General features: G+C 37.1%; 1 protein-coding gene across 2 annotated transcripts; it reads right to left on the bottom strand.

The window, feature by feature from the left end:
- Window positions 1-7,670: 7,670 nt before the first annotated feature.
- On the bottom strand, window positions 7,671-14,617 carry LOC132940764 (uncharacterized). 2 transcript variants are annotated; one of them, XM_061008500.1, is made up of 2 exons: window positions 14,043-14,617; window positions 7,671-10,825 (listed from the first exon to the last, which is right to left on the bottom strand). In XM_061008500.1, exon 2 carries the CDS (start codon window positions 10,794-10,796, stop codon window positions 9,333-9,335), a length of 1,464 nt encoding a protein of 487 aa, XP_060864483.1. In that variant the 5' UTR covers window positions 10,797-10,825; window positions 14,043-14,617; the 3' UTR covers window positions 7,671-9,332. The 2 variants fall into 2 exon arrangements, with proteins under 2 accessions (XP_060864483.1, XP_060864484.1); XM_061008501.1 differs by lacking the exon at window positions 14,043-14,617 and adding an exon at window positions 12,501-13,107.
- Window positions 14,618-16,993: the final 2,376 nt, after the last annotated feature.

Genomic DNA, 16,993 nt, shown 5'->3' with positions numbered 1-16,993 from the left:
AATTTCGTATTATTCGTAAAATCAATATTGTGAATGACTTATAATGGTAACTCTTAGATGAATTTACAAAAACGGTTTGATTTATCATTTATAAAACTATTTCATATAGGTAGCCAGACTCGAAAATAAAAACATTATATCAACGTTTTAAATTGTTGCCGACCCATTTAACATTATTGGCGACCCTATGGTTGAGAACCGCTGGATTAACCTACCTACGACTCTATCGTTTCTTAAAATGCAATTACATAAATCCGATTACACATTTGAGACCTGGACGCATATAATGTGAGTATAATATTGTATAAAATGCACTTTATAAACAACACTCGGAAAAATATGATAACTATACAAAAGAGTCAAAAAACGTCAAAATGCCCGATTTGTATGTCTCATCGTCTAACCACGACACTGCGCGGTAGTATAATAACATAATTATTATAGGATATAGAATTATTCCTACAATTAAATATAATTTTCTAAATATATAAATACTTACTAAGCTATTGTAAACTTACTATTTTTTTTCCAAAATATAATAATATAATATATACTAAAAGATTTTATTTATGGCACGAAATTCTTGGCAGCGTAATCTTCGAAGTTTATAAGCTTAAAACACTCGCCATAAATATTTATTCAGTTATTTTACCGAATATATTTTTACAACCAGAACGCTGTTTCGAAAATTGTTTTCATAAAAATTGCAAGGATTTTTCAGATTACAATATATACTGAGAACAAACTACTCTTTCAAAAGTAAAATTTAATATTTTTTTAATAATAAGGCTCCGCGTAAACGTCATAATCATAAATACCTTATAAACTAATATAATTATTATTATTTAGATACCTACTACCTACTTATTATTATTATTATTTTTATTTAACGTATTTAATACAATATTAAAACGACATTATACGACATACGTGATGTATAAATACGGAATAATACGCAAACTGAATAACGTCATAACTCATAACGTACCTAATATAATAATATTATTATTAAATGTGCAGATACACGCTGATGACTTGGATAATAATATTAATACTTGTTCGATGCACCGTCAGATATAAAAATTATAATATTATATTATTTCAGATTTCAGTCGTATCGTCGCAGTGTAATGTATATTGTATAAATATATTATAATACATTAATACTATATAATATTATTATTATGTAATATGTATACTGCAGAGTCACATTCGTCATTGATCGAGTTTAAATTTATTTATTTACAAAACATTATCTTCGACGTGAAACTTACATTTGTCGTCACCATTAAATGCAGCACAAAATAAAAAAACTCGTTAACACGCAGTCGAGTGCTGCAATTATATATTATTTTAAGCCAGGCATATTGGTATATAAATTATACGTTTTATTGCACAGTCACACTCACAATAATATTCAAAATTTAATGTAATATTATAATATATATTATATTCTATTATACTTCAGCTAGAGTGTTTCACTAAATATGCTCACCCCCCCCCCCCCACCAGTTTCCTCTTTGATTCTATGCATTTATTCGAATTCTGAATTTTAGAACTTTTAGTACACCTACTTTTTAATGACCATCGTATTTTCAAATAGATTCTTAGATTTTATATCAATATTAAATGAGTGCTCTGTGGCAATTCAATTCCCTTTTTTTAAATGAAAACCAACCTTTATCCTACTGTAAATTATTAAGCCGTTGATTTTTTTTTCAAATGTCAATGTATCTAATTAAAACAAAAACAATTTAATAAATAAAATGCGACTCACCTTAAGAACTTACAAAGTTTTTAAATTATTAAAATGTATTTATACTAAGGATAATAGTCCCTATTAATAATGATGGTTTCACAAAATTATTAAATAGATGTAATAGGTATTTAGTCTAATAATTACTATTATTAAATAGGTACTCCGACAATTTTTATAAATTATAATATGTTGATACATTAATATAATATAATCACTATAATTTTAAAAATCCCATCGAATCCCTATTTTCATAGAGAATATTATCCTTGGACCTTATAGTACCTACTTAAAGTTTTACAGCTTGAAAGCAACTTATTTGAAATCATCTACTTAACAATTTAGAGTAAAAAATGGTGAAACTTTACAAACCTGCCACAAGACACTTCTTAAATTATATAAAAATATAATTCATTGAAAATATAATCTTAAATATGCTTAAAAATTCCAAAAATTAGAATTTGATTTCAAGCAAAATTAAAGGAAAAATTGGGGTGAGCATACTTGGTGTATCACTCTGTACATCCTACCATTGGTTATAAAGACTACCTATTATTTATAATTAATGATATAGGAGATGTGGACGTGTGGTATACGAAGATATTATACAGTGCGATTCTTGAGGTCGAAGACTCGAAACGACTTTGGTAAGATACTATTATGTAATATTATAAATGCAACTATCATTATATTGATTGTTTTATTATTACTATTTTTAAAAGATATATATATTATTTATCATTAATGTATTTGTTTTATATCGACAATAAACAATAGGGCAGACACGCGGGCACTATTTTACACACGTTTGTGGTTTCTCCGTGTTTTGTTTGTTCAAATATTAAGAATAAATGGGTACAGTACTTTTATTTATTTGTTATCATTGTGCTTGCTTTTATTCCGATTTTTTCAAGAAAATTATGCCTCTGTGAGAATACCAGTTGTAAATTGTAATACTACAAATTTAGGTACCCTTCATTTCTTAATATTCCATATTCTTCGTATATCTAAAATCAGAAGAGGTAAAAATAGCTCATTAGAGATTACAGAGAGATTACAATTTTTTAATGACAAGTGAATTATTTATGGTACCTAATACTGACAATATAATTGATTAATTAAACCTTTGTTTAAATAATAACTATTGGAATTTGTAAAATTATTCAAGATGATTTTTCGATAAAAATAAACTAAAGTTAAGTTGATTAATCTACATAAGAATAGAATATCTATAATTATACTAACTCGAGTAACGCTATCGACTTTTTATATATTCACCTCAATGTCGACTTAAATCTTATATAAATATTAATTCGTTATAACTCGAAAATAATGATAAAAAATAAAATGTCTAAAATATAAAGCTCTCAAAGGGCTATTCTTCTCTCCGTGGGTTTTTCGCTTTGTCTTTAAATTCTAATATTGTTGATTTCGCATTCTCGAGGAGAGAATTTTTTCAAGGCATCAATACACAAAAATACCGAACGTCGAACCCGATACATAACGTTGTCTATTTATTTTATATAAAACCGTTTCAAGTTTCGACGAGAGGGGAATAAGGGGTGGAATATTCCCGCAAATGTTTGCCTCTACGGAGTCTACACTAAAGCTGTATCCGATCGTCGAAAACTGAAAATGCTTGTATAAATAATTAACTGTTATTGGTTCTGAAACATTCGATATTTATAAAGTTATTCGTTGTATGTTAATTAATTAAAAAGCCATGCGGTATAGCCACTGTAAATTATATTTGATGTAGTTTTTTTTAAACGTAATGTATATAAATTATGGCCTGCCATGGGTAGCATAATTTACAAAAAAAAATAAATAATTTAAAAGCACTTAAAAATTCATAAAAACGCGCCATTTTATTGAGTTACATAATTATTGTCAATTGATAACATATTGAAAAAAACTTAAATTTTTCAGTTAGTTTAGTTTTTAATGAAGGAGAACAATAATAATTCAAAGTTTCAAAAATACAGCAAAAATCATGTAACTCCTAACTCGTTACAACATTTTATCGTTTTCATACTTTTTAGTAGATATTATAACAAGTACGTCCGTGAAATTTGTCCCTTGATATGAGCTTGTTGACTCCAAGCCCATGTCAATATTCTTAAACTAATTTGCAACTATTTTCGAGATACATTTTTAAATTTGCTTCTCTATACTTTCACTGCAATCAAGGTTTTATTTTTAGGGGATGACAACTTTACGTAGGTGAAAATAAAACTTCTAGATAAGACTCGCCCACGCGACACACGCTTATGCTAATTAACTTGCCACCACACCGACAAGTCACAATAATATTGTCATATAAATTTGCCTATATTTTTCTCCTTAAATCACCGCCGATCCATCTGAACCATTTAGTACTGACAAATATTACCTAGTATTTACCTATATCAATTTTAAATCATAGTATTTTTTCCCAACCCTATCCATGCATTATATTACTAGTAATACCTAGGTACGTACAACGTGGATATACACTCGGTGTAAGCTCCAAGCCATGGTATCAATCATTGGTATAATCACTTATATGGTTCACTCCATAACGGCATAACTTATTCCAACTATAAGCGTTAAACCTATTTGATTGTTTGTTTGTTTTTTTATAGTTCGTTGTTTTTTGATCTCATTTGGTTAACAGTATACTTAACACAGAATGCCTAGATTTAAAACTGAGAATTAGATGTTTGTACGTGCCTGCAAGTCAAGAGGACGTCTTCCTGCTAATTTTATGTTCAGGATACAGATTACCATTTACGGGGATTGCGAACGGTCAGTTATTTCAATCAAAATTTACCAATTTTTAGTTAGTCATACAGATGGGGCCTATAATAATGCACTAATGCGATTATACTTTTGAAAACAGATTTGAATTTGTCATTATGTATATTTGAAATCAATCAGGCAAATTTTTTCAGGTTTCGTTCGCCGAATCCTATATGAGTTTAGTTTAAATGTATGACATTTTGAATGTTGATTATCTGAAATCGAAATAAAAAAATCTTAGGATGTGACCTGATTGACCACAAGCGCAGAGTTTTTAACGAATTTAAATCAGTTTTCTATAGTCTCATCACTTTGGCAGGTCCATTGATAGGATTGATAAAACGTACATAATATAAATAATGAGCATTAAACAAACATTCTTTACCATTCACGTCTCCAACACCGCGGTGGTGACTTCTACCTGTGTGGGAGCTATTTATTTTATACAACAGTCACATGCACTATAATGAACCCCTGCTATGCATACATTTTCAAGACCCGCATGCAAGCATATGTTATAAAATTGCCTATACAGAACTCCTTAAAAATTGTCTATTTGTTATTTTTAATATAGATGAACTTTATTATCAAACTTAAAAGAAAGAATATTATCTAGGCCCTAGGGTCTAGCGTAAGTTTTTTTTTGATATTTTCATTTTAAACCAAGTTATGAATAGGTAGGTATTTTAAAACCGTACATTTGTTGTATATTTTCTAATGCCCATGACAAATTTTCCGCACGCCGTTTCAATATTACAATAATTATTTTATGTCTTGGATTTCCATTCACGTTGCTGGTTTTTAATTTGTTTATACAATGATAACAAGTTTTTATTTGTAACACAAATACATAGGTAATAATTTTTATGAAATTTGATTATTGCGCCGAAACCATTCTTAGTTAATTTTATTATATTATTTGTATACAATATATTTTACCCTTTCCCCAAACGTCAAATACAAATTTTTTCTCGCGGGCCGATGATTTATTTTTTTCGTGCTCGATTTTTGTATAATACCGTTGGGATTGTCAATCGCGTGAACAGCTATCCTGCAGTATCCGAAGAGACGTTATTCTGTTACGCGTCGTGACCAGTGACGTGGTGAGTGATGTTTTTCCTACCAGGAAAGCAAAATATACGTCAGATATTTATTTTGTCATAATATTATCGACTATAAACGGTATTGCATAATGTACTTAAACCTACCGTGCAGTGGCGTAACTAGATGGTAAATGGCCCCGGGCAGTAAAAAACCCAGGACTCCTAACTAATATTATCTTTATAAAAATTCAAAATATATACACGCAATATTGTGGGGCCCAGGGCCACTGTCACACTTGGCCCCGTGATAGCTACTAAGTGAGTACTATCACGACCACTGTGGACAGTATATCATTAGGCACAATAAATATGACACGGACCAACCCTCCCCCCTCGCCACACCGATTATTTTACCCATATAGTTCCGAGCGAGCGCCCATTTAGACCAATTCAAGTTTAGCACACCGCTGCTGGAGGTTATGTGTACGGTCTCGCATAGGCACTTGTTGCGCGCGTGGGCGACTCGGGCAATTATTGTAAGTGGCTCGCCCTAAAAGTATAATGTTATTATGTATCTAAATACTTATAGGTATGTAGATACCAAGTGCCCGAGATACAAATTTGGCACAACTAAGGACGTTTTGGGGCCTGAAAAATGTACACTTCACGCATGTGTTCCACGATATACGATAGGTATATTATATGTCGCAGGACTTGTTTCAAAAGCATTAACTTTTTTGGACTTATGTACTCTGAGTAGGTAGCTCTATAAGGCTGGGGCTGTACACGGCGTATTCTGCAGCGTTTCGAACGCCGCGTATAGCCCTGCAGGCCTAAAAACGGAGGGTGGTGCAATTTTTTGTTGGTGGTCCGTAATCGTGCGAGTGTGCACCGAATCGAAGTCAAGAGCACTTCTGTAAAATCTTTAAAGTAAGCTCTGGGTACATAATTGTATTGTCCTGCAATTGATCCAAACCAATCACCTCGAGTCTCGGCGGTATACATATAGATATAATTTATTATATATAGCTGATTGGACGATCGTTATGGTGGATGGACTTCGGGACGGTGGTGGGCATTATAGCCACCCCGATTGAACTTCGAAAGATTTACTTTATTGGTCAAGCGTATATAATATAATACCTACATATATTATATAGATAAGTGTGTATCAGTAAAATAGTTCAGTAGAACGGCAGGATCGTTGGCGTATAGACAATCTTTAAAGTATAGATATCCCCTCCCGGATAGAATAAAAAATTTAGAAAAAAAGAATATCCGATACATTGTGTGCGCAATATATTCGATCAATTCAATAGTTGATATTATTATTATGAACCATCGTGTGCTATTTAAATTGAATAAAAAAAAAATCGTCCTCCACAGAGCCCCTATAATATCATATTATGTACATACAACTTTCGCACTCGTCCGCCGCCGCCGCCGCCGCCAGGTTGTGGTCCGACGCACACGCCTGATGCGTATATTATTATGTCGTGATATCATGTCATTGCGTAAATTTTTTTTCGCCATACCCAAATATTATAACATGCAATCGCAGATCTCTGCATTGCGATTTCGTTTCGCGTTTCAGACCAGTTTTTAATAGGTACAGTAAATATAAATCGATAGATAATATGCTATAGCTATAGGTATTATTATAGAGGAGAGAAAATCGACAACGTTGTCTTCGCCGCGACGGAAAGGTAGAAATAAATGAACAAAACGCAACGTATTTAAGGAATAACAAAATGTATTATATTATTCGCAATATTTTACACAAAAAAAAGTAATGTTCAATCGAAAAAAAAACAACTTCTATTAGCGAATACATATGTTTTTTTTTCATACATAATCAGTATAATAAAGCTCTAAAAAAAATACAATATAATATTTTTTTATTCGTATCGTAATAATATTAATAAAATATATTCATATAATTTCATTATTATATAAACGTATCTACGGTTTTATCAATTTTTTTGTTTTGTTTAAAAAATTGTATCAATTAATTATTATTTCTTATCACCCGGGTAACATATTTTATACTCATCAATTAAATATTGTTGATAATCTCACGTTTTTTAAAAAAAAAAAAAAAAATATATAATAATAATAAAAATAATAATAATAAATAAAGGAAGACTTAAGTAACGGAGCCCAGACGAGTATTTTTATTCATTTATTGTGAGAGGGGGGGCCTGTTTCGTTTTCGCGAACTTTACACTAAACGAACAATATTATTAACAACACATAATCAAACGAATAAAACAAAATGCGCGAAAGACCGCTGCACTTTCTCCTGCACGCGTAGTGTGAATTAAAGGGTTAGGTTATGATGGCGGTTCTTTATTATTTTCTTTTTTTAAGAAACAAAACAATTTTTACTAACGTAATACGATATAAATATTAGCCGCCCGGACAGTGTTCATATTTTGTTTGTTTATTTATTTTCGTCTACACGCGTACCTATACGTCTCGTTTTATACAAAATTTTATGCTAGACTCGCTATAGTAAATATATTATTATCACACAGTTTAAAAAAAATTAAGTTTGGAAAAAGTCAGGAAGACTGTTCCTACATAGCTTAAACGTTATAATCGCACTAAAAAAAGTTTTGTCTAGTAGCAGCGAAAAACACTATGAACAAAAATTGTTAAACAACTCTCTTTTATCATATCATTATATATTATATCGATATATATAATATTATTATAATTATTTAATCATATAATAATATTTGTATATACGTATTAAATAGGAAAACGGCTGCCGAATATGAGAACTCGCGTAAAGTATTCCCCCTCCCTTGTGCTCCTGATTCTACTCGAAAAAAAAAACAAAAACACAAAATGAAAAACAAACTGTTAAAATTTATCATTTTTTTTCTTATTTTTTTTTTGTACTATCACTACCGATTAGCCTATACCCCAATCGGTTTTCTATAAAATTGTCTACTTTAATATAATATATTGTCTATGTTGTTTAATATCATATAATATAGTTATACATTCTCATAATATTATATTTTAATTTTATACGTACATATTATAATATAATATTATATAAATTTATTTTATACTCTTTTCGTTCGATTAAAAAAAAAAAGAGACCGATTGGATGAATTTAACACAGCCCTTGTTTGATTATCTACAGTTACGAAAAAACAAAAAATACAATATTCATAATTATGTTATCATGATTATCTATGTACACGTCATTCACGATACATATGATCATGCGTAAAATGAAGAACACAATCAAATGCACATTATACTTATTCGTACGAACAATGAAAAACGTTTTAAAAACAAAAAAAAAAGATACATTTCATATATATTTATAATAGTAATATAAAGTAATAATAATAATAATAATGACGAAAAAAAATAATAGATACAGAGAAAAACGAAAAAAAACATTTGCGCGAATTGGTCGTTTATTGCACATAAAAATATTAAAATAAAATAAAATGGTCATTTTTTTTTTTTGTAATAAGTCTCCCGGACTGCATATAAAATAATAACACATATCGCACGTGATCGTGTGCATAAAAACGTAGTAAAAGGATAAGACGCACACCGCACACACGTGTCGTAAAGACGGGTGTGTACTCAATTAAATGAAATATATATATATATATATATATACTTTAGGAGACAGTCGTATAAGTGAAAACAAAAATATACGTTTTTGTTTAGGTTTGTCGACCACATTTCCGGTCGTCGTCGGGTGACGACAGCGATGGCGGTTAAGACTCGAGCGAGGCGATCAGGTTGCGGAACATTGCCGACTGCATCTCGCTGAACATGGACGCCTGTCCGCACGACAGGTTCGTTGGCGACGTGGACCCGGTGGCCGACGACGATGCGCCCACGCCGTAATGCTGATGCTGTTCGTCGAGTGACGGGGGTGGCGGTGGCAGCGGTAGCGACAGCGACGAACAGCAGTCCACTGATGCGGCGGTGACGGAGGTCGGCTGCAGCAGCACGTCCTGATGTTCGACCGCGGCCGGCACCTGGCCGCCGTACAGGTCGAGAGAGTCGTCGCAACACGCGTCCATCAGCGACCAACAGTCGGGCGAACACAGGTCGGTGGCCAACGGCGTGGAGTCTGCTGCTGACGGAGTGGTGCCCGCCACGACGGCAGCAACTGCGGCTGCGGCCGCTGCGGCGGCTGCCTCGTCCGTTCTCAGTCTTTTGGCTGCCGGATACTCGTGCAGGTCCAGGTCCACCACGTTTACATCCTCGTCCTCACGCTGGTTGTTGTTGATGAACTGCGACAGCAGATCGTCGAGTGGTTCGTCCACGCACCGCTTCCGCTTGCCACGGGGTGACGACGATGGCAGATGCATCATTATGGATGCGATCGTGTCGTCATCCACGTCGTCGTCGTCCACTTCTTCGTCGTCAACATCTTCGTCGTCCACTTCGTCATCGTACCCATACGGTAACGGTCCACCGGGCGCGGTCGCAGACGACGACTGCTGCTGCTGTTGGTGGTGGTGATGGTGTAGGTGATGGTGGTGTTGTTGCTGTTGTAGTTGTTGATGGTGGTGGTGGTGATGGTGGTTGTTGTTGTGGTGGTGGTGTTGTAAGTGGTGGTGGTGTAGTAGGTGGTGATGGTGGTGGTGGTGGTCGGCCGCCAACAACAACGACTGCGCTTCGGTCAGCGGTTTGTTGTTGTTGATGCTGCTTATATTGTTGTTGTTGTTGTTGTTGTTGTTGGCCAGGGTCTTGCCGACCGTGACCGCGTTACCGCCAACACCAACGCCGCCGGTGCCGTTGGTGCAGGACGATTCCCTGAGGTTGGTGATATCCACGAGCTGCGGGTTACCGCCCTGGCCGCCGCAGGGTTGCGACTGCTGAGGACTGTGGTAACCGTAACCGGTGGACGTCGGCGAGGGTGGCGAGGCGGGCGACGTCCGTCCCGTGGTCCGGTCGTCCCGGGTCTCGGCCTGCAGCCTCTTCACCGTGTTGTTGATCAACACGGACCGGCACAACGAGCTCTCGGCGTCGTCGATCTTCTTCATCTTGTTTACAGATATCTTGAGCACCTTGCGCCGCTCTTCCTTCAGCCGGTACTTGGCACTGATCATCGATGGCCGCGAACCCGAGTTCCAGCCGTAACTCCTCCGGGTGCCTAACAGCTCGTCGATCTCGTCCATGATCGTTATGTTCTCGCTGGACTCAACGGGTCTCATTTCCACAAGCATTTGACGTGATTCACCAATAGCATATCATTCTGAAAACGAAACAAGGAAAAAAAACTGTTAAAAATCGGTTTGAAATGATATCATACGCATATTATAATATACATGCATAGGTAGGTAATACGCGCGTATTGTATTGTTGGAATAATTTAGGTATACCGTGTTTGTTATAACAGATCCAAGAGACTAGACGCATATTCGCGATCAGGGATTGTGGTGGTTGGTGGGGTGAAACGATTTTCATAAAAAACGACGATCGGCAACAATCAATTTTTACATCTCGGAAAGGGTTCGCCGACGGACGGATGGTAGGTAGGTATATATAATATTATTCATTTTTGCCAACGGGTCAGGTATTTTTTAATATAAAGAGCCCCTCGGCGTCACATTGTTGTGTACCCATGCATGCCGCACCCCTATGCGCGGGAGACGACGACTGCGTCGACGACGGTGGTGGTTAGCACCCCTCGAGGAGGGTGTGTGGGAAACAAACCGAAATCGGACGTCCGTAATGCAAATACATAAAAAGAGAGAGTGAGAGAGACTGCCGCTGCGCCGTGTCAAACAAACACGAGACTCTAATGCGCGCGCTGCGTGTAAATATTATACAACAATAATAATGAATAGGTTATATTTTTATTATACATAGGTACTTGTGGCGCATAATACGTCATTTTAAGATAAACGCTGTCGACATATTATGCTGCGAAAAGACACGAAAATGAGATTGTGTAATACTGTGGTCCTCCTATACGGAGCAACGACGTTTTCAGAGGTTTTTTATTTATATTACCTGCGATGATAATTTCACAAAAATCGCGGCGTCGTGACAGCAATCGAGAGAGAAAATTTAACGCGTAAATATTAGTCGGGAGGTCATCGCGTGTCGTCATCGCTGCCGCTTGGAGGTTGCCAAGGCAAGGCCGAGACGATGTACACGACTTGCACATCATAACATACACAAACATACGCGTGCGGCAAAAACCATCGACTCCGTGAAACACAACGTCATTGCAAAAATCAGTTAACGACTAGAAAAAAATTGTGCACCAAATTGACCTTGGCAATTACCGAGTACGCGATGAATATTGTATTTGAAAACCGTTAATGCATGGATTTCCAAAGACACAGATTCAAAGACTACCGATATTAGGTATTTCGTCGAATTACACTCCAACGCGAGTATTTAGTCGACGCCGGAGGCGACGTTCGATATAATATAATATAATATAATATAATATAATTCTCGGATCGTGAACGAATCCCAATGTCAAAGAAAGTGGTCTGCTGTCGAAACATTAATTACGTACAAAAAAAAACGTAATACCTACAACACTACTGATACGGAGTATTATTATTTTAAGTTACAAACGTAAATATACGAATTAACCGGAAAAGCTTTTCGTCGACGTTACGATATATCTCGGCTTCAAGGTAAACTATAAAAGGACAAGACCACAAGGTCGTAACGTAATACTGTTCGCGAACGTATTACAGCAAAAACTATTGGTAATTGGTACCGACGACAAAACGTCGTGTTGTGCAAGTACGCCAATTGTTATTGCTTATTAGTTTTTACAAACGAACCAATTAGACGGCTAAACGAACTACTGGTGATGGACATATTATTAGATTATTATTTTTATGACCATTAGGCATACAATTATATTTTCAACTACCGGAGTGGGTGGTGTGTTATAAACCTACCACAAATCGGTGCAAGACTGCCGTACAATCGGAAATCGTTCCGAGACGCAATTTTCACGAGATCTAAATAAGCAACCTATGTGGGGAAAAAAAACAACACGATCGCAAGTCGACAACACTTTCTCTAGTCCGTCCAAGCGGCGCGGCGCTGCGCAGTTGCCATTCCGGTGCGTGACGAATGATCCGAACGAAACGCAAAACCGCAAGTACGGCGGCCAACCGGTGGCGGTGGCAACGAGTGAAAAATCGAGTAAACGGGTAAACGACCGTCCGACTGACGTTTTGAACGGATCACACACACGCGCGCGTTTGTACATCGTTCTCACGAAAATCGTTGTAATTAAAACGCTGGATCCAACTGGAAATATTATAACGACACGCCTAACGTAACGACAAACGTAACGACGATAAACGTTCGAACGACACTCGCCGCTGAAACGGCCACGGCAGCCCCCGGCGGGCGGGCGTCCGCGACATTGACCCAGATAATAAATTTTGTTATTTTTTCGATCCCCTCTGCCGCGGAGCAGGAGATATTATTCTCCTCTCGTGGGAGCACAGCACAACACGGCGCGCACACTCGCACACGCAACCTTCGCGCGTGCCGCGACTACGCCGCCACCGTGTGGTTATTATCATCAAATTAATACTTCGACGGATTTCCGCGCGACACGGCAAAACAGTCGCGGCGAAAGGAACGTCTTGAAATCGAATGGGTAATCTCAGCCAGAGGAGAACGAGACGGAAAACGTGATTTTCCGTATACCTACACAGTGGAGTAATTTTTGCGGTCTGAGAATAATTCGCGAATTTTTTCCATCCACGAAAATAAAATAAAACGGGTCCGAAAAAAAATGATACGACGTTTAGGGAAAAAGCTAGGCCACGAGAGATGTGTCGGCGGATCGGTGGCGATTATGTAGGCCACCTCACCGCGGAAGACGCGGCTGGCCGCAAGTCGTGACACGACGGCGTCATATCCGCGAGCGCGGAGGGGCGGCCGGTTTTGTCGGGTTACCAGTCTTTGGCGGTGGCAGGGGCGGGACGGCAACGACACTGTACACCGCAGGCAAGGCCGCTTATTAGGCCGCCGCCGCCCACAGGTGTATTTTTATAATAACATAATAATAATCATAAAGATATCTTTTGGAAAGCGATTATACAATTATTAATAAATAATAGTAGAAAAATTATTCATAATATAAATCGCAATTCATCGACGGGAGACATGTCAACATTTTCCGGACGAGAAATAATTTGCAAAAAATTCATGGTCGTGCGAAAACGTCAGATTTGCGAATTTCGAGATATAATAAAAAAAAAATTTTATAGAAGACTATTATTTTCGTGCGAAAAATAAATTTTCTGGCATAGCACCGCCACGTGCGATTAAGCTTAGACGGCGCCGGAGGGATAGAAGACGTCGTCGGAGCCGAGCCTCGCAACGCATGCAGACTCGGCGCGACGACCTATACGCGGGATGAACTGGTTGATATGGATTTCGTCGGGAGTGTGGGTGTTGTAAATACAAATCCGACTTACCGGTGAATCCGGAGCGGAAGAACGGTAATCCGAAAATGTGTCCGGAACAGATGTGCACCATTAATATCGTCAACGATCTCGGTACGAACCGGGTATAACCAATAATTGATTGGATGATTGAAAAAAAAAAAAATTACGCACAATCGCTAGTAGTCGGAAAAAAACAATGTTTTTCGCAAAAAATAATTATTCAAACACCGCAGCACATAAACCAACGCACGGTTAACAAGAAAAAAAAAATCAGCAATATCAGTAAATAGTCGTATGCGATTTTTGGCGGTCGGTCGCGCGGAGACACGAAAACAACGCACCGCAAAACACCAAGACGGACGGACACGACGACGCACACGGACGGGCGCGCGAAATTAGACTGGGACAGATTATGGAATCAATTACACACGCGCGCGCTCTCACAGTGGGCGCGGGGGCGGGGCGGCGGCGGCGGCGTCGGTGGTCACGGAGCGAGCGAGTAGCGACGTCGTCGTCGGGCGGCAGCCGTGTGATGAGCGAGCGGAACGAGAGCTGGCACTTGTGGCCGGCAGACGGGCAGAAGGCGAACTGGAGAATGTGCGGCGCGCCGTGCGCGCGTCGTGTGCGTTTTTTTTCGTTCCCCCCGCCGCCACCCCGCCACCGCACAGCTGTATCCGTCGCCGAACGGTCCGAACGGTGGGGGGAACTCCGTTATGTGAGTCGGCCGCCGCGCCGCCGCCGCTTCGTAAGTTTGTGCGTGCGTGTGCGCGCGCTTTACCGTGTGCTCTCGTGACGTCATGCCCGCCGCCCGACGGTCGGACCGTAATGTGGCGCCGCCCGCCGGAGCGCCCGACAACCAAACGCGACATCGGCGAAGACGGGCGGACGGGCGCCGCTCGCTCCTCTCCCACCCGCCCGCACCTTCATTACCATCGCCGGCACGACGCTCGCCAAACGGATTCGACTCGTCGCGCCAAAGACAATATTAATAAATATTATATTATATTATTATAATTATGTTATCTATTAATTTATTTATAAACGCAATATAATGTAATAATTAATGAACCATGTAATTAATTAATTTTATGAATAATGTCTTGCCGAGTCGCCGCGGCTTTACAATACGCGGACGTTCCGTGCACAAAAATCGTTTTCGTTTCTACCTCCGTTGTTTTTCCGGTGTCGCGCGAAACACGCAGCCCGTTTCGAAGTCGACTCCTCGTAATGACCTTATTACGCCGAGTTCCGGGCAGGTGCTCATTCTGGCGTTTAAATTTCAAAATATTGTGTTTTATAAGCTCGTGTGTCACGTGTACAGCTCACGGGCTGCAATAATAAAGACAAGTATTGCGGCCCAAGCACGAAAGAATTTAGCGTAACCAGTAATCGCATTGTTATTTGTTAGTTGTTATTTACTAATAAGTAATAAACTAATAATATTACTCAATCTTTCGAGTTTGGTTTGCCATGTTCCAAAGTCGAATATGATTTGATATTACATTAAACACAGATAATTCTTTATACGTCTAACGTCTCATGTCGTTATCGTTTAAATTATTATTTCCTTTATGTTCCCTTGTGTTGTACCGAAATCGTATTCATATTAATTGCATTTTAATAACCATTTTGAACTGTTGCACCCAGCTTAAACCTATGGCTTTTGGAAGTAATTCCATCTGTATTTTATCGCCTTGAATTGTCTTAATGATTATTCTGTTTCTGTATAATTATTTTTATTTTTACATTTTATCGATAGATAATTTGGTATTTATGCTTTTTGCACGAGCGTTTACGAACGATTTAAATTAAAATTAACGTCAGACGACTTCTGAAAACATACGTTTAAAATTTCCATTTGTTTACACTACAACATATTATAATTAACGATAGATTGGGATGACAATGTTTTCGGCAAATGTAGTGTGTATTTCATCTGCTGCACGTGGTTGTTTTTATGTGTGCTAATTAGTCGAGTATACATTTGATTTGTGATTTAAATGATCATTAGGCACAATACGAGCACACAAATCATGAGACAATAAAATACGACGACGAATAAAGCAAACACTTCAACGACTACGTACAACTACTGTAGTTTAACTACACGTAGTACCTACCTGGTATTATGTTTAGTGTAAGTCTACTTATCTCCGGGAGATTTTTTTTTCAAGTGAAAGAGATGGATAAATAATATAATTATGAATAGCCATACAATAAACCTTTTTAATTAATTATTGTTTGTAAGACAACAATTTTGCCCATGTATCGCATAAAAAAGAGTCATTTGTATAAAAATTAATTTAAATTCCTGACGTGTTCGTGAAAATAAAAATTGAACGTGAATAACTGAATTATTCAAACCATATACTATACAGACAACAACGGTTCTAATGGATTTTCGAGATAAAAATCAGACTTATACTTGTTGTAGTTGTTAATCACTAGCTATATGGCTATATGGCGTCGTCGTCGTAATTTACCCAGTTCGATATAAAAAAATAAATCTATATACAATAATATATTTACAGTATTTTAAGTATTCCAAAGGAAAAAACACGGTGGAATGCGATTAGTAGTATAGCCATGCCAGTAGTTATTTATATTTTATCGCGAGTATCTACGACAGTATGTATACGACATAAAATAATATAATATATTATATAATTATAATATTATATTATAATCACAATAATTCAACCAAACATAATTTGATCGAAACGCGTTCGGAAATTGGAATGTGTATTCAACAATAAATTATTATTATTATTATTGTTATTATAAAATTCGTGTTGTTACACTTATAATATATTATATAATAATAATTAATAATAATGATGATATCAGTAAATATCGTCGTAAAGACGAACAGAACGAAATGTGAACGGTAAATTTTGTTCGTGTGATATACACTGTATTATTATAATATTATATTTTATCAGTTATTAGTGGTTATAACTAATGTCCTAGCGTTTCAATTC

The sequence above is a fragment of the Metopolophium dirhodum genome, chromosome 3, assembly GCF_019925205.1.
Source record: "Metopolophium dirhodum isolate CAU chromosome 3, ASM1992520v1, whole genome shotgun sequence".
NCBI lineage: Eukaryota > Metazoa > Arthropoda > Insecta > Hemiptera > Aphididae > Metopolophium > Metopolophium dirhodum.
The sequence above is the reverse complement of the archived record's forward strand: the minus strand, read 5'-3'. Positions and strand labels throughout refer to the sequence as shown.

Coding starts and splice junctions, on each gene's coding strand:
- LOC132940764 (XM_061008500.1), bottom strand. CDS start 10,796: ATGCTTGTGGAAATGAGACCCGTTGAGTCCAGCGAGAACATAACGATC.